The following is a 25,859-nucleotide window of genomic DNA, read 5'->3' as shown; positions in this document are numbered from 1 at the left end:
AATACGCTCGTGTGAACAATCCTGTATTATACTCTTACAATCGGCTCTTTAAATGTGCCATAAGGCTGATGTGGCCCTCGGTGAAAGTGAGTCTGACACCCCTGGGTTAGAGAATTGTCCAGAGGTGTCAACTGCTAGAATTGCCATGTCAGTAGGGGGCGTTAGTTGGGAGGTAGTTGTTTCTTAGCCTTCTTTTGCCACGAATACCTTCCATCATCACCTTAACAATAATTTTGGCGCTGTCAGCTCTTAGTGTTTACTGAAGGACGGGTTTGGTCGGCTGGGCGGTTGGACCTTTTTCCTCCGGGCTCGGGTGCCGGTAACACAAGACTCATTGTGTGTTCTTGTTTTTGAAGAGTCCTCTGAAGGTCGCTGCTGCTAGAAGAATGGGCTCCTTGAGATGCTTGTGGTGAGCAAAAACCAACAGCGACCGAAAGAACAAAAGTGTCACTTGTATTCTGTACGCCTAGAGGAAGTGCTTCCACGCACGTATGAAGGGGTGACCCACTTACACGCGCTCCTCACTACTTCTAGCTACCACCACCTCCTGTGTCGTGGGCTTACAGATGCGTCTCTGGGACTTCCCATGGCTTCCTCCTCTGGTTCCATGACTAGAGGGTGGAAGACCCAAGAGATCATGTCTGTAGTCCTTCTTGACAGTTCTGCTTACTGCTCCATCCTTCGTATGTTTGGTTGGACATGGTGACCTTTTTCCGCCCCTTGATGTTGACCTGTTTGGCCCTCGTGTTGTTTCTAGCTCGTTTAGCACCAGGAATATAGAAGATGACTTGAGAGCCTGAGGAAGGGTCCTACGAGCCTAAGGAAGTGTCCCTCTAGATGAGCCGAATCTTGTTTGACCGAGCCAGTGACGTGCAACCTGTTTAAAGGGACAAATGCATCGTTGGTTTGGTCAAACGAGAATCTTAAGATTCGTTCACATTTGCTGTATTAGGCCGGCGGCGCACAAACTGGAATCCACGGTCAGCGTCCGCATGAAGGATCCGCAACAAATACAGTTCGGAGCATGCTATGCAAAATCGCTTTTTCCTGCACATTCGTGGAATCCAAGTACAAATTTCCGGAAGCGGAGGACAAATGCGTGTTCTGTATTTCTGTGGGCTCCGCACGGGCAGCTTCTATTAAAGTCAATAGAAAGCCGTCCGACCCGCGGCCCATCCGCAATGGATAACGCTAGTACCAGCGACCTATCCGCAGCATCACCTAGCGACGGCATGGGAAAAACACAGATTTCAAAAAATAAATTGCACATGCACACGCACGCACGCACGCACGCACGCACACACACAGCATGACTGACGCTGAGCATCCGTGTTCATCCGCAATGCAGAATTTAACAGGTACACAGTGTTGCGGACTGCTGTCGGAGCTGGATTCCGCTGCGCAATCCCCCCCCCCCCCCCGCCCCCCAGAGACCCCAATACTTACCTGTGGATCCGGCGTCCTAGGTCCCGCATGACGCTTCGGCCCGCATGCGCAATAGCAATGCGAAAGATACCGTGACAGACGGCTTCCATTGACTGCAATGGAAGCTGTCCGTGCGTACACCCGCGGCAAATAGAGCATGCCGCGGGTGAGGACGGGTGATTTTATGGTGCAGAATTACGCTGTGAAATTCCGCACCGTAAGCTTTGTGCTATTAGGTTCAATAGAACCTAATAGCTGCCGGCAACGCAGCGGATGGCGGAAATCCGTCCGTGGGAAGGAGCCCTTAGACTGAACGATGTCGTTCACTTTCGCTCGTTTGAAAAAAATTTTGAACGCTAATTGTTCCGTCTAAAAGCACCCTCAGCTGCTGGACCTTTAACAGAGGCTATAGAATTTTTATTTTTTTAAAGCTGTTTTTTTTTTTTTTCAGAAACAGCGCCACTCTTGTCCACAGGCTGTGTCTGGTATTGCATTCCCACTCACTAGAATTAGGTGTGAGTTACTTTACCAGACAACCCGTGTACCAGAGTGTCACCATTTCTGGAAGAGAGCGTGCACACGTGTCTAGTCCTGAATAGCCCTGTTTGTTCATCCTGAGCTTCCTAGTTCACAGGAATAGTGCTAGAAGTACTATATATATATTTTGGTTTTTTTTTCTTGATTTATAAGCACAAAGAACAATGTATGAGACAGTTGTCATGGTGCAACAAATAATCGCAGGAGGCTGGCAGAATAGCGAGGACCAAGAAGGGGAAGCCCACCATCCCCTCCTCGCTGTGGGGAAGTACTGTGCCTTTGTGACCCCTTTCCATCACATGGTGTACGGTGGATATACAAAGTCTGCACACCCCTGGTAAAATGTCAGGTTATAAAAATGTGACACAGAAGAATCCTTTCAGATTTATTTCCATCTTCAGCGTGCCCCGATCTGTACAATTCCATTGGAAACAAACTGAAATCTAGGGTGGAAAAATAAAAATCACAATGTGGTTGCATAAGTGTTCACACCCTCTTATATTTGGGGTTATGGTTGTGTTTAGAATCAGCCAATCACATTTAATCCCCTGATAAGCAGTAGTCCGCACTCCGCTGCCATTATGTACAGGGATTCTTGTTTACCCCATATAAAGTTCGGCTCTTCTAGGAGGATTTTTCTGACATTTTCTTAGTTGGTCCATAAAGATCTTACAGAACATCAAGGGGATCTGATTGTTGGAAGGGATCAGTCAGGAGAAGGGGGCCAAAACATCTCCTAAGACATTACATATACCGTGGGACACAGTGCAGACGGGCAGCAAGAAGGGGATTACATTTTGACATCATCAAGAACTGGATGTCCTTCAAAAATGGATGAAACGACCAGAAGAACATCGGCCCGAGAGGCCTACAGTAACATTAAAGGAGCTGCAGGAGCTTCTGACAAGTACGGGTTGTGTAGTCATGTGACAACCATCTCCTGTATTCTTCATGTATCTGGGCTGTGGGGGAGGGGGCAAGATGGAAGCCTCTTCTAGCAAGGAAGAACCTTGCCAAAACCTCCATCAAGTCTGTGGAGAACGTGTTATGTCTGAGACCAAGGGGACACTTGTTAGCCATAATTCCAAAAGGTATATCTGGTGCAAATCCAATACTGCGCATCCGCTTGGGGATATTGCAATTCTGTTCCATGAGTGTGCAGGATGAAGCTTTTTCTTTTTTTTTTTTTTTTTTTTTTTTTTTTCATAGCATGTAACAAGTTTTTTGTTTTTTTTCCTTTTTCTTTTTTTGCTGCAGATCCTCTGTGTGAACGCCGACCACGGATTGTGTAATGCAAATCCGTTCGTGTTCAGCCAGCCTTAGTCTTGCAGTACAGCAATGCCAAAAACAAATTATTTATTTATTTTTTTTAAAAAGGGTTTTTATTTTGTAAAAACCTAAATGAAAATGTATAATTTTGATATGGTTGTAATTGTACTGACCTGTAGAAAAACTCATGGTGTCACTGATGCCGCACAGTATAAGATTTAAAAAAAGGGAAAAGTACAGGCTTGAGGTATGCTTTCCTGCAGCCCCCCAAGTTATATAATTCATTATATGTACCCCAATATGGTACCAATAAAACCTCCAGCTCGCCACGTAACGAACAAGCTCTCATACAGCTCCATGGATGGCAAAATTAAACCGTTATGGCTTTCGAATAATGGAGATGAAAAGTACCAAACTGGACTGTTTAAGGGGTTAAAAGAATTGTCCTGAGAGGGGACGTCCTCCTGTATCCACAGGGCCGGGACAACCTTCTGATTGGTGGGGGTCTGAGTGCTTCAATCCCAACTGATCCCAAAAATCCTAAAATTGGAGTGCATGAATTCGACAATTTCCGACACCCCCATAGAAATGAATAGAGCAGCGTGACGCAGGCACTTCTGCCGCTTGTCATGCAGCGGCCACATTGACAGCAGAACTTGGCACAACCTCTTAAATCTTAGAGTCCCTGACGTTGCTGTAGGAAGGAATTCACACTTACTTTGGGGCTCAGTTCACGGTTTCCACCTCACGTATCTGGTTCTGGAGCAGAAAAATATTTCTTTTAATGGAAAAATAAGACTGCAGCCTGTGCTGTTTTTCTGTCCAAAAATGTCACTGGGGCAGAGGAGTCTATTATCAGTATAGCCCTTTCACAGTATAAGCAACTTTCAAAACGTTTTAAAAGCCCTATATATTTTTTTGAATTACCATATATACTCGAGTATAAGCCTAGTTTTCAGCACATTTTTTTTTGTGCTGAAAAAGCCCCCCTCGGCTTATACTCGAGTCAGGGAAGGGTTAAAGAAAAAACCTCCTCCATACTCGCCTCCCAGCCGGTGTCTGTGTCCCCAGCGGTGGTGCAGCAAACTGCTTGGAATTCCTGTGTTCCCGGCGGCAATGCGGCAAGCTGCTGGAAATCTCCCCGCTGTCATCCCCCGCCGTCCTCTCTGCTCGGCTCTGTCATCCCCCACCGTTAACGCTGTGATTGGAACGAGTGCCAGCCAATCACAGCCAGAGCTCGATCATTCACAGCCAATCGCAAGCTGCTATAGAATTTTCCCCGCTGTCATCTCCCTGCTCGGCTTTCAAATTCCCCCACTGTCAGCCCTGTGTAAGTAAGCGCTGTGATTGGATCGAGTGCCGGTTGTGATTGGCTGGCGCTCAATCCAATCACAGTGCTTACTTACACAGCACTGACAGAGCTGAGCACAGAGGACGACGGGGATGACAGTGGGGAGAATTCACGCAGCTTGCCACACAGACGCCGGCTGGGAGGTGAGTATGGAGGTTTTTTTTTACCTAGTATATAGTCGTGTATAGCTCGGCTTATACTCGTCAATAAGTTTTCCCAGTTTTTTGTGGTAAAACTTATTGACTCGACTAATACTCGAGTATATACGGTACATAATTGAATAAAATTTGTGTTTTAAAAGTTGTCTATACTGTGAAAGGGCAAAAAATAGAATGGCAGCAAGCTGAAATCCATGGAGGGGGAATTGATTTCCCCCCCCCCCCCCCCTCCCCAACTTAGTGCTTTAGGGTCCCCTTTTAGACTGACCTATTTGTGTTTGCAATACACAGAATACAACCCGCTGATTTCGATGGGATCCTTCTCATTTACCTTTCTTGTGTGGATAACAAGTAGGACCTGCTCTATTTTTGTGCACCAGGGGCCCATATTCATAGAAATCTATAGAAGGTGCGCAAATGGGCGTTCAGTGTGCGTGCGAATGTACGGAACGCTGCGCAATTCAATGGACAAAAAAAATACATCTGGACCTCGTTAAGCTGCATGGCATTTTATATCACCCGCGTGAACATACCCTGCGTGTGCAAAAAAAGTGCGGTAAATTGTGCTGGTGTGCGCGCAAAAGCATCTCTCGCGGTGCAGTTGTGCTGAAGTGCGCACAGCTGCGAATACATGAAGGAGCCTTTCCATGTTTCTGCTCCATAAACGGAGCAGAGGGACATAAATCCTGATCATAGCTCTAATGTCGGGGTGACTTCACCCTAACTCCATGCCAGGGCCCACTTTTCCAGACTAGCGGGCATTGATGCGGTATGTGGTGTTGGCATTAGACGTCCATGTGAGCGCCACCACAGAAGTAAATAATTGTGCTGATTTTGCGTGTATGGGCTTCATTGATCTGTATGGCTCTGCAGTGAAGATGCAGTTAGTGAAGATTCGCTTGCAATTTGCTAGGAGACCAGATAGAAAAGCTAGAATTTTGGGGCTTTCGTATGGAGAAAGCGACAGAAGGAATTATTGCCTGGGCGGTTGACTGTGTGATGCTACGACGTCACTCCCTGCTTGCAGGCGTTCTTCCGTGCGGACAATACGCTGTCCATACAGACTGTACACCGCGCGCATTTTAATAAATGGTCATGTAAGAAGTCGATGTGACACTCGGTCGCTGCTGCCCCCCCCCCTTCTTTTGCCGTCAGTCTGGGAGGGATGAATGGGACAAGGGGGCACATACAACAATTGTTTTGTTAACACCACTTCCTGCAGCTCTTTTGAGTGTTATTGGGAATTACTAATCATCCTGGTGAAGGGGGTAATGATGTGCGATAAGTTATTATTGTCCCGGCTGCAGCTTATAAAGAAGCTATTGTGACATCCTGGAGGCACGCATTCTGCAATGTATGGGGTATGGGGATTTCCTGATGCTGAATGTTATGTAATGTGGTACAGAAGGCGGATCCTGTCCCCTTGTGTACGCGCCGCGTCTGTCTGGCCCCGCTGTGCACACGCCGTGTTTGTCTTTTTTTGTTTGCGTACCTGTTGCAGTATTCCTGGCCTGATGACCCCTTCCCCACCAACAGTAATTCAGGGACCATTAGGCCTCATGTCCACGGGGAAAATCGGGCCCGCCCGCGGATTCTTCATGCAGAATCCTGCAGCGGGTCCTTCTTTTCCCGCGGACGTAAGGCCTAAAAAGAATTACTTACCTGTCCGGACGCTGCAGATCTGCCCTCTGTCGCGTCTGGATCTTCTTTCTTCGGCTCGGCGGATGTGCTCGGCACACTGGCAGTGTGCTGCGCGCGTGCACCGTGCACTCTTTTTTTTATTTTTTTTTTAACTCCTGCTCTCCCGCGACAGAGAGCAGGAATTCAGCTGCGGGTGTTCCGCAGATCCGGACGGCTTCCATAGGCTTCAATAGAAGCCTGCGGGAGCCATCCCCGTGGGAGACCCGCACTAAAATGGAGCATGCTCTGCGGGTGTATTCCCGCACACGCAATCCACGCCTCAGGGGAAAATGACATCCGCAGGCATTTAATTACCTGCGGGTGTCCAATGCATCCCTATGGGGCGCGGATCACGCGTGCGGGTGACCCACTCCGGATCTGTCCCCGTGAACATGAGGCCTTAAATAGAGATGAGCGAGCATACTCGCTAAGGACAATTACTCGAGCGAGTATTGCCCTTAGCGAGTAGCTGCCTGCTCGGCGCGAGGGAGCAGTGAGTTGCGGGAGTGAGCAGGGGGGAGAGAGAGAGATCTCCCCTCCGTTCCTCCCCGCCGCTCCCCACCCCCTGCCGGCAGCCGAATCTTTTCTTCCGAGTGGGCAAGTACTCGCTAAGGGCAATACTCGCTCATCTCTAGCCTTAAACTTTTACTTCCTTATCAGTGTCTACTTAAAAATGTTTGTTTATTTCTTTAAGTGCAAACCAATCCCATCCATGTCTGTGCCGTGTCATATGTGTGTGTATATACGCATGCCTCTTCGGATCTATTCCATTTAGCCTGACGAAGAGGTTCGCAGGCTCGCTATAACATCATGTATTTTTTGTTAGCCATTAAAAGGTATCCTATCTACAAAATTACGCACCTCATCTGTCCCATTGACTTCATGTTCTCTGCTCCGCCCTCTAGTGATGGCTTTGTGTCAGTGCACGGTTAGAAACAGTGACTCGGACATGGAGGGCTGCACCTTCACCGGAGCTGGCCTCAGGGTGTTTCTCTATTGGAGCAATGGAAAGGAACACTATGTCAGCTTCACGCAGAACGTCGCCACGGCCGAGGAGATCTGCATTCACGTGGCACAGAGGCTCGGTAAGAGATGGATCGCACTTGTTGGAAATGCGTATGTGCTGACTGTAAATCATGTGGTGGCAGTGGTGTGACCTCCATTGCCGTGTGTCATGTATACGGTCTTGTGTTGTATAGAACATGTGCTAATATCTACCATATTGCTCTCCACACTGCAGGCATTACTCCTCTTTGCTACACCTTGTTTGCTCTGTATGACGTGCAAGCCAAATACTGGTACCCCCCAAACCATGAGTTCATCATCACCAAGGATATGAAACTTCTTCTCCACTTTCGTATGAGGTGAGCGGTGTAATTCTTCACATGTAACTTATAGCTTCTGTTACTCTCTAGAACCTCTCCTATATCTCCTCCTGTTCCATATAACCTCTCCATACATTCTTCCTATGTCTCCTCCTCCTGTCGCGGGCAATGGGGTTTACGAGTCTGATAGTCATCCAGGGTAGACCACATGGTCAACTTACTTCCAGCTTCCCGGATTCTGCACTCGTGCAAGATGGAGCCCAAATCACACCCTGACCGGCCTAGCATGCGCTAACACACTAGCATGACAGGCGTAAAGGCCCATTTAGATGTGACGAATGTCCGGCAAAATATGCCCAATACTCGTCACCGCATATACTCGCTGCCATGCTGTTGCACGGGGGCTAGTATCGTTGGCTTCCTCACAGAGCGAGCAGCAGGGGGATGGGGCGGCTGCAGGAGATTTCTCTCCCCACTCTCCCCCACCCCCTCAATTGACTTAACATAGCAGGCGTTCATTACTGAACAACTGCTATTTACATTGAGCGATCAACGATGTGCAGCATAAACAATGGACGATGAGCTGATCGTTCAGTGTAAATAGCAGCCATTGAGTACTGAACGGCCGCTATGTTAAGTCAATGGTGAGGGGTGGCCCCCAGTGTAATAGTGACTCTCCCCCTCCCCTCCCCAACCCCGTAGTAATAGTGACACCCCGCAGCGGCTCCCCCATCCCCACCCCCCCAGACCCACATACTTACCCCCTCCTCCTCGTGGAAGCGCCGCTCTTCCTCTGCTCGGCGCTGATCCCGTGTGCGCACCGTAACGTCAGTGTGCTGCTGGACGACACCACCTGCCCTGCTTTCACCGAACCTAAGATGAGATGTCTGGGGAGGGGGATCCCGGCTGCACACTGACGTCACAGCGTGCGCCTAGATCAGCACTGCTAGCAGCGCAGCTGAGTTAATGCCGGCAGGGGGGTCGCGGCCCCTGCCAGTTGGGAGGGCTCTGCGTGCCGCAGGTTCGCCACCACTGGTCTAGGTCAACTTAACTTTCCCAAGACAAGAAAGATGGCATATTGACATGGAAAGATGGGTGACTATCATTTCGTCACACCTCCTATAACGCCATATATCCTCTGTTTCTACTCCTATGACTCCATATATGCCTTCCCCCTGTATCTCTGCCCGTGACTCCATATATGCCTTCCTCCTGTATCTCTGCCCGTGACTCCATATATGCCTTCCTCCTGTATCTCTGCCCGTGACTCCATATATGCCTTCCTCCTGTATCTCTGCCCGTGACTCCATATATGCCTTCCCCCTGTATCTCTGCCCGTGACTCCATATATGCCTTCCTCCTGTATCTCTGCCCGTGACTCCATATATGCCTTCCTCCTGTATCTCTGCCCGTGACTCCATATACCGCCCCCCCGTATCTCTGCCTGTGACTCCATATACCGCCCCCCCCCCCCCCGTATCTCTGCCTGTGACTCCTGTATCCTATATATCAGTGTTCCCCCAACTCCAGTCCTCAGGGCCCCCAAACAGGTCATGTTTTCAGGATGTCCTCAGTATAGCACAGGTGATGTAATTATGGTTGGTCCCTCAGACATTGCCACAGGTGTTCTTACCATAAGATATCCTGAAAACATGACCTGTTGGTGGTCCCCGAGGACTGGAGTTGGGGACCCCTGCTATATATGACTTCCTTCTGTCTGTTTCAGGTACTATTTCAGGAACTGGCATGGGATGAATGAGAAGGAACCAGTCGTTTGTCGCAATGTCCCCAAGATCAGCGACAGCGATGACAAGAGTCGGGCGGAGCAGTCTAGTGCCATCCTGGACTTGGCATCTTTTGAGTATCTGTTTGAGCAGGTAACATCAGTCAGAGGGCTGGGACTGGTTTCTCCATGGGTCTTGTGTACACGGAGGCGGTCTACCCGCTGACGTCTGTGTAAATGCTGGCATCCTGCCACAGTGGATGTGATACTGTCTGTCAACTTTATACACAGTGGGCCTCCTACCAGTAGACTGCAGTGATATGGTGACACAGGATTTGTAGGTAGTGATGATATATTGACATTGCAGCCATCATATAAGTACAGTTTAGTGTCTACTGCCTGCATAATGGGAACATAACACTATTGCAGCGCACCTACTAGAGTCTGATGCCCATACACCCATAAGATGCCCAAGTGTTGGGTTGTCTTAAACTTTGCAATAAACAGTAATTATAAACCTCCTTTTGTTTTGTACCTACAATTTGTATGCGGGCCGGTGTGTCTCCACAGAAACAAGCAAACTGCAGTCTCATACAGAACTTTTACAGCTGTCCGTTTGTACGCAACGATCATCGCTCAAAATTCGTTTAAACGATGGCATATGAGTGCTAATCGTTGCGTGTAAACGCTCCAATCGTTCACTCTTTGGCTGAACGATGATTTTAAGGTGAGCTTAAAATCCATCATTCAGACAGAGAGGGGTAACTGGGAACGCATGCTGTGTTCTGCATGGGAGTCAGAGATTACATTGTATTCCGCTGACAGCCCATGCGAGAACAATGGAGTTGTGTGCAGAGCTCAGACCGCATGCGGTGCACCGCAAACAGCTGCCGGAGCCCCTTTTACATGCAAATGAAGCTGATAAAGTGTTTATAGATATTAGTCTCCATTGACACTTTATGCAAAACGATCACTTAAGCAGTTAATCTTTCAATCCTTTGAAAGATTGTCTTTACGTCTAAATAGGCCTTTAGTTTGTCGTTGATCAGCCCCATTGAAATGCTCAACCAGTGCTTCCTTCATGTTGAATTGATGAGCCCTGCAGTGACAGGCAGAACTGGGCACGAGACTCCTATTCTTGAGATCAGCGGGGGTCTCAGCAGTGAGACCTCCACTGATCAGCAAGTTATTCTCTATCCTGTGGATGGGGAATAACTCGTCATTTTGGTACAACCCCTTTAAAGGGGGTTTTCAGAGAGAAAAAAAAAAACACTGACACATTCTGAGTTTGTCATCAGGCTGGGGTCCACCACTCAGGGCCCCGGCAGATCAGCTGATTGGGCGCCTACTATCAGCGCCGCTATATACAGTGGTCAGAGCAGAAGCTGCTGCTCTGACCCTGGTTTAGTGGCTGGCGCTTGCAACTACAGACGCACCTTCCATTGATTTTAATGAGCCCTGCGCTGGCCACTACACAAGGGTTAGAGCGGCAGCTTCTGCTCCAACCCCTGTGTATTGCGGCACTGCCAGCTGGCGTCCTGAGCAGTAGACCCCAGACGATCAACGATTGATTGACCTATCCTGAGGATACATCAATAGTATTTTCCTGCCAAACCTATTTAAGAAGTGAAAGCCAGATTGAAGGAAGTATGACTGTAGCATCAGACTACACGTTTGCTGTCTGTTACCATAGTGATGCATCGCTCTGGATAGGAGCTGCAATAACAAAACGGTAAGAAATATTTAATTAAAGGGCTTTCACCATAGAAACCTCTATTGCCTATACATGGGATTGGTAATAACTGTATGATCACTCATAACCACAGGGTATTCGCTAGAGCGGCGGTGGGAGTCAGCAATTCCACTCCATGAATGGAGCTGTAGTGAGCTTGTGCGTTCATCACTCCATTCACTTCTATGAAGTAGTACAGCACTTTGCTATCTCGGCGGCTAACTTTATTGTATTTCTTGCAGGGCAAATTTGACTTTGTGAATGATGTGGTATCACTGAAGGACTTCCACACTGAGCAGGACGTCCACAAGTTTAAGAACGAGAGCTTGGGCATGGCGGTCCTGCACCTCTCACACATTGCCATCAAGAAGAAAGTATCATTGGAAGAAGTGGCTAAACAAATTAGGTGGGTTTCCTGCCAGGGACAGTGCTGCTCTCCAGACCAGTGCCCAGTGTTCCCTGGACTGCACCATCCTAGCTGGGTGAAATTGTGTGTTACGGGGCTAATGGCGGTGTATGTTGCCTGCAGTTCTGGTCTCTTAAGGCGCATTTAGACACAAAGATGATCGCTCAAAAGATGGCTTTTGAGCGATCATTTTGCATAAATTACTACTTGGTACTAATGCTTACTAGTAGCATGTGAGCCGCCGGGAGTTGTATTTAGAGAAGAGACCACCCACTGTTTCCTGAATGAATTGCCTTTGTTCTGCCATAGGGCTGACAGCTGAGACAATGTAATCAGCTGTTATCAGCTCTCCCTGGGCAGAGCACAGCACGGTCCGTCTTATCAGCTGTTCTGATGAACGATGGATTTCATACCAAACTGAAATTCATTGTTCGGCAGAAAAGTGAAAGATGGGCACATTTACACGCAGTGATTATCGCTCAAAAGATGAATAATCGTGTCTAAATGGGCCTTTAGACCAGGCTACACACGCTGTGTGTTTCAGTATTGTCGTAATTGGTGCCATCGGGCTCACTCTCTAGATTTTATGTAAATTGGCATTGTCTTTATTCTAAGGAAGCCGTTTTCTTATCTTGCCAATCACTTGCTTTGTAGAAGTGGAAATAACGTCTCAGTAATTTGTATGAAAATGAGAAGCTACAGCTCCAAACTATTTAAAGAGATCTCGTCCTATTTCTTTTTAAAGGTCCAAATTTGGAAAAACAAACTGCTGTTGGCAGATAACAGAGCCTCGTCTGTCCGCAGGCTGTCGGGTATTACAGCTCAGCTCTATTGAAGTGAATGGGGCTGAGCTGGCATAACACATAACCCGTGGACGGGTGTGGCGCTGTTTTTGGTAAACGGAAGCCATGTTTTCCTTATCCTGTACAATCACTTTAACTCCTTCGCGCTGTAACCTTTTTTTTTTTCACATGTCTGTGTTTTTACTTTTTCGCTTGCTACATTCAGAAAATCCTAACTTTTGTTCCGGTGACATGGCCGGCCGGCCACACGGGGTCTTGCTTTTTTACGGGGCTGGTTTTCTTTCTAATGGTAGCATTTTATATACCCCATAATGCTTGGGAATCTTAACAAAAAAATACTAAATGAGGCAGGGACATATTGCCATTTTTAGGGTGTGTTTGCTTTTACAGTGTTCATATTGCTGTAAACATGTCATCTTTAGGCTGGATTCAGATGAACGTATATCAGCTGGGTTTTCACGCCGGCCGATATACGGCGTCTCTCTCTCTCTGCAGGGGGGGGAGCCCGGAAGAGCCAGGAGCAGTGCTCTAAGCTCCCGCCCCCTCTCTGCCCCTCTGCACTATTTGCAATGGTGAGAGGCAGGATGGGGGCGGGGCTAATTCCTCTCCTTTCATTGCAAATAGTGCAGAGGGGTGGAGAGGAGGCAGAGAGGGGGCGGAAGCTCAGTTCCTGCTCCTGCCCCCCCCCCCTGCAGATGAGGACACCGTATATCGGCTCGGCGTGAAAACCGAGCCGATATACGGTCGTCTGAATCCACCCTTATTCTGTGGGTCAGTACGATTATGGTGATATCAAATTTATAGATTTTTGTTTTGTGTATTTTTTTTAATTGTTGCAATCTTTTGACCCCCAATAACTTATTTTTTTTTTTGTGGGACAACCTGTAGTCACTATTGGTTCAATTTTGGGAGACCTAAGGCTGGGTTCACACAGGGCCGATTTGCGCGGAAATTTCGTCTGGAATTTCGCTGCGGCAAATCCGCCTGCGGCCACTGAGCCCTGAGTTAGCCAGCCATGTAGCCGAGATTTGTCAAAATCTCACTGCACTTTTGCGCATACACCGCATTCAGTCTGAAGCGGAGCTGCAGTGTAAAGCTTTGGGACACAGTAAGAACTGCAGCCTGAGCCCCTCCCAGTGGCTGTATGAGCCTTGTACACGCTAGGTTAGCGTATACTCCAGCTATGTGTGCCGCAATAGACCAGAGGATTCTGTGGGCATACAACATAGATTTTAATTAAAGGAGTTGTCCAGGATTAGAAAAACATGGCAACTTTCTTTCAGAAACAACTCCACTCCTGTTCAGAGGTTGCCTCTTGTATTGCAGCTCGACTATTAAAATGAATGGGGCTGAGTTGCAATACCACACACAACCTGTAGAGAAATATTGCGCTGTTTTTTTTGGGGGGAAAAAACGTGTTTTTCTAATCTTGTGAAGGGAGATGGATGGGGGAATTGTGTGCTCTCTGCCTTTTTGGGAAACCTGTCTTAGAACAAGCTTAATTGTGGCCCCTTCTGAACCTTTGTGATTCTGAATTTGGGGTCTACTGGTTTTGTGTACATGGACCCCAATGAAACCATCTTCTCACTATTTTCCAGTTTTAAGGAATGCATCCCCAAGTCCTTCTGCCGGCAGATCCAGCAGAACAACTACCTGACAAAGTTTCGCATGAGGAGTGTCTTTAAGAAGTTCGTCCGTCACTTCCACCTGCACACAGTGAGTGCCGGGAAGCTGAGCGAGGAGGACGTCATGTACAAGTACCTGTCCACCCTGGAAAACCTGGCCGCTAGATTTGGCTGTGAGGTATTTAGGACTCTGAGCCTGGAGCTACCGACAGAGGGAGAGAAGCTTCCCTTCTATATCAATGGGGGCTACGTGGATCACGGCGAGTCCGTCAGCAGGGAGGCCACGCCCACACAGGAAGTCCTGGTCAGCGGGATGGAGGGAATCCAGTGGAGGCAGAAGAAAAAAGAGGTGAGGGTGTTGTATGACTGCAGATACTCTTCATGTATGGGCAAGTTCTGGGTTTGTAGGAGAAGGCAATGTGGAGCTGTTTACACGGACTGCTTCACAGCCTTGTGCCACGCAGCAGGGTTTTTACTGTTTAGATGTAAATGGAGTAGATATGTGACTCACAAAGTGAATATGTGTAAAACATAGAACAAGAACCCCTGAACCTTAACGAGGGGGGGGGGGGGGGGGGGGGTTCAGTTTAGATAGCCCATTTTCATTCATTTTCTACTGCCATCTCCTGAGCGCAATAACTTTATTTAGATGTGCGGGGGCTCATTTTTGCGGGATGTCCTGTAGTTTACGTTAGTACAATTTTTTTAATACATACGACCTTTTGATTGCTTTTTTATTACATTTTTTTTCTTGTAAGAAATAGCTGGCAGCCGTGATGTATGGAGGGAGATCGCCATGCGATCTCTCTTCATACATGCCCCGATGCTGAAGGACGTAAATGTACACCCAGCAGCGTAGAGGGGTTGTCCACCCTCTGCGTGTTTTTTTTTTTTCTTTTTAATTTAAGTATAGAATAAAGGCCCATTTACACCAGCAGATGATCACTCAAAGATCGCTCAAATGACAGTTTAAGTGACAGCTTTGAGCGATCATTTTGCATAAAGCACTAAGTAGCTACTTGAAGGGGTTGTCCCGCGAAAGCAAGTGGGGGTATACACTTCTGTATGGCCATATTAATGCACTTTGTAATATACATCGTGCATTAATTATGAGCCATACAGAAGTTATTCACTTACCTGCTCCGTTGCTAGCGTCCCCGTCTCCATGGTGCCGTCTAATTTCAGCGTCTAATCTCCCGATTAGACGCGCTTGCGCAGTCCGGTCTTCTCCCTTCTGAATGGGGCCGCTCGTGCCGGAGAGCTGCTCCTCGTAGCTCCGCCCCGTCACGTGTGCCGATGCCAGTCAGGAGGCTGGAATCGGCAATGGAACGCACAGAGCCCACGGTGCACCATGGGAGAAGACCTGCGGTCCACCGTGGGTGAAGATCCCGGCGGCCATCTTAGCAAGGTAAGTAAGAAGTCGCCGCAGCGCGGGGATTCGGGTAAGTACTATCTTTTTTACCCCTGCATCGGGTTTGTCTCGCGCTGAACGGGGGGGGGCTATTGAAAAAAAAAAAAAAAAAACAGTTTCGGCGCGGGACAACCCCTTTAAGTACCAATTAGGTGTGCAAACGAAGCCTTCACTGAACACCACTAATCGCCCGAGGGCTGTTATCTGTGCTCAGATTCTTTGTTCTCCAGTGGGAAACAATGCTATCAGCACTCCCCCCCCCCCCCCCCCCCCCCCCCCCTGGAGAACTGCTGATAAGAGTGAACCTCGATTTTTAGGTTACATTGAATTTAAAGATCAGCTAGCAGTGTCAGAAAAGCGCACGATGGGCACACATTTACAATCACTGATTATCCCTAAAACAATCGCCAGTTAGCGTGTGTGTTTTTTTGGGGTTTTTTTTTGATCATCGGCTGGTGTAAATGGGCCTTAAGAAACCATTTCTGATATGCATAGATTTAAATTTCTACTAGCATAACTTTCTTATAGCACGTTAGTGGCGTCTATTTTCACAATAAAATGGCACTGGTCTGTAGTAATCCAAAAATAATAGGTCAGCACGCAAAGCTTCCATAAAAAAAGTTTCTATATTTTATTCATTACAATTAAAAAGATGTTACAGTACAATAGAGAGGAGTCTCCAATGTGCAGCAGATAGGCAGAAGGAAGGCATACAAAATATCCAGTTCTTAGAATTAAATATATGCTCAAAAAGTGCATGTATGCAAAATGTATACGTCAACAAACATTTAATCCTATAAAACGACACATCAAGCATACAAAGCATTGCATCTATGCATATAAGCAGCAGTACATAATGTGTAAAGCCCACCTTACCACCTGCACCCCGACACACCGTTTGCCCCAAGCTTCCTCATGGGGTACCATGTAGTCTGTAGTAATGTCTAGCACTCATGTGACCCCCCCCCCCCCCCTCCTCCTTCCCCCTAGTATTTAAATGACACTTATCAGGCATCTAAAAGGTGAATAGTAGATTTAAGAGCAGAACTTGCAAAGTATTGCTACAGCAGCGTCTCCCCATGTCGGTCAGTGTTTATAGAGGAGCAGACATCAGATAGCATCACTACAGAAGCGTCTCCTCGTGTCGGTGGAGGAGCTGACATTATACAGTGTCACTACAGCAGTGTCTCCTTGTGTCTGTGGGGGAGCCGACATAATACAGTTTCACTACAGCAGCGTCTCCTCGTGTCTATGAAGGAGCAGATATTATACAGTGTCACTACAGCAGCGTCTCCTCGTGTCTGTGGAGGAGCCGACATTATACGGTATAGCTACAGCAGAGTCTCCTCGTGTCTATGAAGGAGCAGACATTCTACGGTATAGCTACATCAGCGTCTCCTCGTGTCTGTGGAGGAGCAGAAATTGTACAGTATCACTACAGCAGCGTCTCCTCGTCTGTGGAGGAGCAGACATTATACAGTGTCGCTACAGCAGCGTCTCCTCGTGTCTATGGAGGAGCTGACATTATACGGTATCGCTACAGCAGAGTCTCCTCGTGTCTATGAAGGAGCAGACATTATACGGTATAGCTACATCAGCGTCTCCTCGTGTCTGTGGAGGAGCAGACATTATACGGTATAGCTACAGCAGCGTCTCCTTTTGTCTGGAGGAGCAGACATTATAAGGGACCGCTACAGCAGCGTCTCCTCGTGTCTGTGGAGGAGCAGACATTATATGATATAGCTACAGCAGCGTCTCCTCGTGTCTGTGGAGGAGCAGACATTATACGGTATAGCTACAGCAGCGTCTCCTCGTGTCTGTGGAGGAGCTGACATTCTACAGTATCACGTGAACAATTACTATGTGTAAAAGCATGCAATCGCTCTTAGGGCTCCCACCCACTGGCGATATTTTCTTTCTTGCACTGCAAGAGCACGAGAAAACTCTCGCAGCGCAAGAAAGAGGCCGGTATAGAACCGGCATATCGCAAGTGGTTTCAATGGGGCAAGCGACAGCAGTGCTAGCCCCATTGAAAGCATAGGGAGAATGCCGCGGACTTCTGCCACAGCGGGGATGAAGGAATCCTCTGTCACAGCTGTGGCAGAAGTCCGCGGCATGAATGAATAGCTAAGGGCTATGTGTGATTGGCTGAGCGCTCAGCCAATAGCTAAGCAGTAGCTGCTATTGGCTGAGCCCTCAGCCAATCTGCACAGCCCTTGCAGGAGGCGAGGATTTTTAAATCCCCGACTGCTGAAAGAGCTTGCCAGCAAGAGGACGCGGCTGAGCGCAGGAGAGGTGTGTGTATGTGTGTATATATATATATATATATATATATATATATATATATATATATATATATATATATATATATATATATATATATATATATATATATATATATATATATATATATATATATATATATATATATATATATAATTTTTTTTTTTTTTTTTTTTTTTAATAAATTTTTTTTTCTTACACACTTTTGGCAGATTGTCGGGGAAGGGCTTATAGTTCAAGCCCTTTCCCGATAATCATTCCGCGGGGCTTGGCAGAAAGCAGTGCTTTCAATGGGATCGGTCTCCGCGGGGATGAAGGAAACTCCGGCCACAGCTGTGGCAGAAGTCCCCGGCATTCATCTTCTCTTTTTAATGGGGCTAGCGCTGCTGCCGATCCCATTGAAAGAAATGGGCTAGAATGCCGGGGACTTCTGTGACAGCTGTGGCAGAGGATTCCTTCATCCCTGCGGTCCCCGCGTGGATGAAGGAAACTCCTGTTACAGCTGTGGCAGAAGTCCCCGGCATTCTCCATCTCTTTTCAATGGGGCTAGCGCTGCTGCCGCTGGCCCCATTGAAAAGACTGGTGATATCCCGTCGTCATGCGTTTTTTTTTTTTTTTGTTTTTTTTTTTTTTTTCTCCCTCGCACTGCAATGTGAGACTTTAACTTTAGTCTCGCATCGCAGTGGAAAAAATATCGCCAGTGGGTGGGAGCCCTTATACTGACAACTCGCTGTAGCAACTATTTCAAACAGTTGTCACATGTAAACCCACCCTAATTACACCCTTTCTTGTAATGCACCCAAAGCTTTATGATCTTGTAAATGGAGAGGAATTGAAACAAAATAGTAATAATATAATAATAATCTTTATTTGTATAGCGCCAACCTATTCCGCAGCGCAAAGGGCTACTTGTTTATCAAAACTCTTTACAGAAAAATAGACCTTGTCACCCATTGCAGCCAATCATATTGCTGCTTTCATTTTTCCAGAGCAGGTTAAGAAATACAAGCTGAGCTCTGATTGGTTGCTTTGTGTAACAAGACCAGATCTGAAGATTGAGGCCAAGGGACACTTGTAGAGCTTTTCACTGTACAATGGAAACTAGTCACATAGCCTGTTCATATCTGTTGTGACCCGCCAGTAGCGGATGAGGAGTTATTTGTGCATGTTTTAATATATTTATGCTCTTTATTGTGCAGGAGCCGACAGAAAGCGGCCATCATAGAAATTACTTCAGCAAGAGAAGCCGCAACAAAGGACAGAAGGTGGGAAAACCAGTGACGGAGTCAAGTGAACCCAAGTGGGAGCAGTTCTGTGACTTCCAGGATATCACGCACATCGTCATCAGCAAGAGTAGAGTCAGCATCAACTGCCAGGACAACCGCTGCCTGGTGAGGACTCCCAGCCCCACGTCCTGCGCTCCTCTAGCCAAGCTGTTGGTAGACAAATGACCACGTGGCTAGTGGCTGTATTGCCAGTGTCACATCGCACCATAGACATGTGAGGGAGACTATCGTCCGTCCAAACCTGCTGGCTATTCTCTGGGAATAGAAGGAGATGAAATGGGATCCATCAGCTTATGGATATGTTCACACGGGGTGGAATTGCTGCAGAGTTTTTGTATGGAAAATCCACAGCATTTACAGTAGCAGTAATGTGGGCGAAACTTACAAAATTTCATCCACACGCTGTAGAAATAACCCACACTGAGGCCTCGTGTCCACGGGCGGCTTTGATTAGCAAATCAAGCCGCCCATAGGGATACACTGGCATCCGCAAATTAATTAAAGCATGCAGATTTGTTTTACGGACAAATCGCAGCATGGTCCATTTTTCTGTGGATCCCGCACTGACTGCTTCCATTGAATTCAACGGAAGCCATACAGCAGCGTCTCCTCGTGTCTGTGGATCGTGCCGCGGATCCGTGAGAAAGCAAGAGGTTTAAAACAAACAAAAAAAAAAGTATGGCGCACCGACACGCATCCTCCTTGCAGAACAAAGAAGATCTGGCTGGGACGAAGAAGAACCGGACACCTAAGAAAATGCCCATGGCCACGGGCAGGATCATGCAAGCGGAATCTGACCTGCCCGTGGACATGAGGCCTGAATTGGTGTGGAAAGTGACCTTTGGTGCAGATTTGAAGTGTGCAGCACGCCAATTATAGAAGCAGATTTTAAGTTTGGATTTCACCTGTTCAAATGAGGGGGGTGAAATCTGCGCCAAAATCCACAGCACTTGGGGTGGGTTGTGAGCTGCGAGAAATCCACAATAAATCCCCAGTGGGTGAACACCCTATGGACCCATTCAAGCAGGCATATTTTCTGTCCGTATTCGGTCCATATATTTTACTGACTGAATACGAGCTGCACACAACCCAATTGGATTTAAGTGGCGTGGTTTTTTTATTTATTTATTTATTTTTTTTTTTAATTTAATTTAATTTTTTTATTTTCCTACTAAAGTCACCCAAAAAATGTAGTGAACAGCTTTTTTTTTTTTTTTGAGCAGTTTTCAGTGGGTTGTGACAAAACAGACATCAGTTGGACGTTTACGTCTTTTGTGTTCGTGAAAAACACACGATGTGTATGCTAAACAGTCAAAAAAAAAAATGTGCATACGCAGCAAAAATGCATGCAACATGGACATAACACACGCAAAACCTTAAAACGGTGACACCTGTGTGAATGAGCCCCTGGGCTAGGTGCGCACTAAGCTAGCTATAACTGCGAGTTGTGCCTGAGAGACTTGGGCACAGTGTGCATCACACAGCAGACGGACCGATTGTCCGTGTGCGCTCTGATATACACAGACACGCCACACTCGCATGCTTTGGTATGTCATGTTTCTTGTCTGGTAGATGCGGATAAATAGGACATATTGTGAGTTTTTTCACAGGGACCACAAGTCTGTGGGAAATGTCTCTGTATAACCTTATGGGCGATAATGAGGTGGTGTGCTTTTATTGGAATTGTACTCCGCTGGAGAATACACTGGCACACCCAGACTTACTTCTATCAATGATCATGCCCCCAAATATGAACACTGTAGACTTATATTCCCTTGCTGTATTCCTTCCCCTGCTTCCTTCTTCTTGACTCTTAGCTTGCACTCCAGATGTCCGATCCTCCTAACATCCTTCTCGTAATCTCCTTCCTCTTCCAATCTTGTCATCCCCACTCCCCTCTGCGATTTCACTTCCCCATGCAGCCCACCTTTACCGTATCTCATTGCCTTCCTTATCTCGCCCCTCCATCTGGTCTTGTAGTAAGTAATGTATTCTTCCTCCTATCTTTTTCTCTCCAGGAAATAGTTTTGCCTTCGTATGAAGAAGCGCTGTCTTTTGTCTCGCTGGTGGACGGATACTTCAGACTCACCACGGACTCCAACCACTACTTGTGTCATGAAGTGGCCCCTCCGCGCTTGGCGATGAGTATCGTCAATGGGATTCACGGCCCCCTACAGTACGTGCCTATATAAAGGGGCAGTGGTGTCATGACATACAGAGGGGCGGTTGAGCTCAGCTTTCCTCTATCTCTAGCTATGTCTGCCATTTCTCTGCATACATGTTTCTTTATATTACATTCTTCATGTGATTCGGGTATAACCAGTACACATGCTATAGTCCATAGTGACGTACATGTTTCGTACAAAATCCTTAGTCCTATCCCTCATACACGCTCAACTTTCCACAAAACTCCTTTAAGAGTGGCTGATTTCCTGGGAGACCCAAGACTGTCATATTGAAATCCAACAAGTTTGACCCTGACATCTGCCGTTGGGGAGAGTCGGAGAACCCCCATAAACGGTAGCTGGCCGGCCGATCCCACTGAAACTAGCGGGTTCAGTTGACTTCAGCTAAGTTGTGTGGCGGCTTTACAACACTCGTTTTTGGACTTCTGAGATCCAAGCTTTCAGACGTCCTTCAGTCTTATCTGCGTTGCTTTCTGTGATGTGCATGGCTGCAATATCCCTTTTTAAAGGGTACCTGTTGGGCACTTTGACCCTTCAGCTGTGACCGGCACCCTTTGAGCCCGTACACCACTAATTTGGCACAAGGATTGGTGGATCGCAGCGAGGTGGCGCAGCATTCGGCCAAGCTCGTCTGTCCCTTGTTTGAGCAATTAGCGGGTTGTCTGCACCTAGACTCCTGCCTGTCAAAGCTTCTGGTGTCACGGATATGTCAAAAGTCCTCCTGAATGACAGGTGCTCTTTATATTCTGTATGCGGGGCTCTTGTCACTAATATACAGTGAATGATCACTGCATTAGGAACAGCTGGCATGTGGCATCTTGGGTCCAGTAATGCGGTACCACGTGATGGGCACGTCACGATCGGCTCTTAGCTAACTTGCTGACCTCTCTGCACAGCAAAAGTCATGGGTTAATGTGGGGACTGAAGTGACTTTGACCCTGGGCAGATTGTTATTGGCCTGGAGGTGCCGTGCCAGTATTTCTGAACAGTTGCACAGTCTGTCTGTCTGAACCACGGACCGATAACTGACAGAAGATCACATGGCGGCAGGCCACGTGTGCTTGATCCTAGAGTGAACGTTGGGTGGCGAGTCTAGTATCACAGCAATAAAAATAAATCTTATTTGTATAGCGCCAACTTATTCTGCAGCACTTTCAGGTAATTGAGCTGGGTTCTCATTTTACCGACCTCGGAAGGATGGAAGGCTGAGTCAACCTTGAGCTGGCTACCTTAACCAAGCAGGGATTGAACCCACAACCTTCAGGTCGTGAGCGAGAGCTTACGACTGCATATTGCTGCCTCAACACTCTTAAGCCACACGAGGATTATGAAATGCCACAGTGGACCATCTGACCCAGTAGTACAACAGCAGGGACATTGGACAAATTTCCACAATCGCCATGCTGACTGCATTGCCACAATTGCTTCTGACTGGGGTTTAATAGCCAAAGAACGACAAGGGTTACCCTAATGACTCCACATCGTTACAGACAACTCCTCACGTGGGCCCAAGGCAAACGTCCATGAACCTTATGGTAGAAGGGCGTACGGATGTCCACATCTGGAGTAAACGGCATGAAGCCGTATCCTAAGGGTGCACCATTGGGGGTCAACAAGCTGGTGGCGGCGTTGCTGGAGAGTTTTTAGGGGGGGGTTTGTATGGCCTAGGATATTACTTGCCACACCACAATCCTTGAATGGTGAACACTACAGGGTCCTGTTAGCTGGCTGACTGCCCCCATATCTTCAGGAAGTCTTCCCCCGACCACAGTGCCATCTTTCCGCAGGACAACCCGCCAGGTCATTGAGCTCGGATCACTAGGGAGTGGTTGGAGGAACACCACAATGAATCCTCCACACGGCCTCGGTCCCTAACCTCCCCGGACTGTGACCCCCATTGTACATGTTTGGGATATACTGGAGAGGGAGGTGAGATTTGCTCCTACTAATCTGCGAAATGTACACCGACTGACGGAGCCGCTGCAGCGGGCATGAGGCGATCTCAGTATGGAGGATGTTCTCCAGCTTGTGGGATCTGTTTTCTGACATGAAAGCTGTGATCACCCAAAAAAGGTGGATCAACCCATTGAGTAGGTGTTCTTAATGCAGTGATCATTCATTGTATACGGTGTTTAGATTATAAGCTGATTTGTAAGGGTAGAGGGATAGAACAAATTCCGGATTAAACAAATTTGGCTGCACCAATATGGATGTAGACAGATGCCACCATAGCGTGTTATGCCACCTTGTGCTACCACCCACTGTTGTTTGTTGGTGTCGCAGAGAGCAGTATGTCTGTCAGAAGCTGAGACGCGAGGAGCAGGAGGACGGCCTCTACATCGTCCGCTGGAGCGCCTTCAACTATAACCGGCTCATTATGACTGTGAAAGGTGCCAACCAGGTCAGTAAAGGGGCGCATGAGTGGTATGAACCATACAAGGCTGGGCACGGGACTGGCAAAGGTGGCACACTAATCTGCAAGTTTATGCTAATAAGTTGATTACCTGTATAACGACTAGTTCTGCATGCTGTAATACTGCTTTAGTCTTTCATGAGTTTTGAGATCACTGCTTGCTGTCCAATGGATATCCGGTAGCAAGCAAACAGCTGCAATCAAAATCATTCAACCCTCGTTGCAAATTAAGTTTATTTGCCAAATTTACAAACTTGCAGCTGTTTGCGAAAAATTAAAAAAACGTAATGAATCAAAAACCTTTTTAAATGGCTCAGCAAGTAATAAAATAGGGGGTCTCTCTACATTGTGAGCTGTGAGACCTTAGGGTTGTCTGAGATTAAAAACAAAACCATTCTCGTCTGTGGGTTTTGTCTGATATTAAATCTCTCTCCTATTTACTAAAGTTGCAGTACCAAACACAGCCTATGGATAAGAATGGCGCTCTTGGTAGACTTTATCTGTCGTCAACCCCATTACCTTTTTTACCTGCTAACATTTTATTCTATTTCATTGTTTTCGTCCTCAGAATAAAGGGCTCACCTACAGACAGTTCCGGATAGATAAGGTGGATGATATATACACACTGGAGCAGTGGGACCGCGGCTTCTCCAGCGTTAAGGAGTTAACAGACAGCCTGCGGGGCTGCACGCTGAAGTCTGGCCTGGAGGTCTTCCATGTGAAGCACTGCGTCTTGCCAAAATCTGGAGGTACAAGCGCCGTCATGGTATTTGTTTAATTAAAGAACGCCAATAATGGCGGTGAGAGCCCGCCCATTGCTTCAAGATGCCCCGCCTACAAGGGTCACGATTAGGTGCTGTACTAGCCGCTATTGTATGAACTAGAAATATCAGGAGCAGATGGGGGTAACTAGAATTAGAGGACTCATAGTATCCTGCCTATTTACTTCAGTTTTTCCATTTCGAAGCATAGAAAGGTTTCCATAGGATAGAACATCAACAGCTAATTGTGGGTCTGCGGATCATCTGCACCGGACCTCTGTCACCCTGTACAGAGCAGGGAGCGGGTGGCTCCGGACAGCTTGCAGTGTATTACAGGCACCACTCCCATTGATTTCAGTGGCATTCAGCCTGCAGTACCGCTCTGGACCTCTGTACAATGTGCGGAGCTACCTGCTTCCTGCTCTGTGCAGGATGACAGGCGGCCAGCAAACAGCTGATTGGCTAGGTTCCTAGGTGGTGGATCGATTTTACTATAGTAACCTTCTGGTCCTGGATAAACATAGGTGGATGCGCTGCTTTGCTGACTATATGATGCACACTGTGCAATATTAAGCATCGATGGGCAGGCCATCAGGACGACTGGACACGATAACATTTTGGAGGGGTCACATTCAGCACCACAATCGGAGCGTTGAAAGGGGTAACAGCTACAAGTCTTCTCCGCTCATGGCTGTGGCGGATGGAAGTCAGCTGTCATAGATGACGGCCGCCCTCCCTGTATGGTTCCATAGCCTCATGCATACACAGATGCTCGACATGCGCCGTACATATATGGTGCATGTCAGGAAAGCGTTAAAGGGAGCCCGTCATGTCCTATGATCACCAAACGGGTATGTTCACAAGTAGTGGAATTGCGCACGGATTTCGCCTACTGCACACTGAAGGGCAAGCGCCTCGGAAAGCGGTCTGTGTGCGGTTTTCTGGCTTGGTTTCCTATACCCAATCATTGTTCTGAAGACCTGTATAAAGGGTCTGACATGAATTTGCAGGAATGCTGCCATCCAATAGGTGGCGCTGCAGAGGTATTGTTCCTGCTTCCTTATTTTGATGCAAATTTGCTCCAGACTTCACCTACTTCAGTTGAAAGGGTTAATTTGGGTGCGGCTCCATGTCCAAATCTGTTACTGTGAACATAACCTAAGTTTATGGGCTCATAGGAGGAGCGTCAGAGTCCGGGGTGGTGGTTTATTGTATACACCGTACTTGGCTCCTTGTCCGATGCGTTGCTTGCAGTGCCTGCGCACAGACGGGAAAGCAGTGTCAGGCACGCCTTGGTAGATTGCCGGTCCATATAATGCAATACTATGGTGAAAGTGGAGAGGAAAAAAGGAAAATGAGAAAGCGAGAAGGGGTTAACAAAATTACTACATGTGCCCTCTAGTGGTGGTTGGTGGTAGCACAGCTATGTGAAAAAACGATTGTAAAAGCGTATTCCGTTAATATGGCATCTACTGATCCAGAAAG

The 25,859-nt window shown here is 47.4% G+C and overlaps 1 protein-coding gene across 2 annotated transcripts in view; it reads left to right on the top strand.

The window, feature by feature from the left end:
* The window catches only part of TYK2 (tyrosine kinase 2), a 57,125-nt gene that overhangs the window by 15,133 nt on the left and 16,133 nt on the right, over positions 1–25,859 (top strand). For both annotated transcript variants that reach the window (XM_066593574.1, XM_066593575.1), the window contains exons 2-10: positions 7,326–7,505; positions 7,661–7,784; positions 9,472–9,622; positions 11,443–11,606; positions 14,008–14,383; positions 18,928–19,119; positions 21,033–21,190; positions 23,484–23,601; positions 24,182–24,362. In XM_066593574.1, the coding sequence (XP_066449671.1) occupies positions 7,326–7,505; positions 7,661–7,784; positions 9,472–9,622; positions 11,443–11,606; positions 14,008–14,383; positions 18,928–19,119; positions 21,033–21,190; positions 23,484–23,601; positions 24,182–24,362 (1,644 nt within the window). The remainder of the gene's footprint in view (positions 1–7,325; positions 7,506–7,660; positions 7,785–9,471; positions 9,623–11,442; positions 11,607–14,007; positions 14,384–18,927; positions 19,120–21,032; positions 21,191–23,483; positions 23,602–24,181; positions 24,363–25,859) is intronic.

The sequence above is a fragment of the Eleutherodactylus coqui genome, chromosome 2, assembly GCF_035609145.1.
Source record: "Eleutherodactylus coqui strain aEleCoq1 chromosome 2, aEleCoq1.hap1, whole genome shotgun sequence".
Classification (NCBI taxonomy): Eukaryota; Metazoa; Chordata; class Amphibia; order Anura; family Eleutherodactylidae; genus Eleutherodactylus; species Eleutherodactylus coqui.
This window is presented reverse-complemented; position numbering and strand designations above follow the sequence as displayed.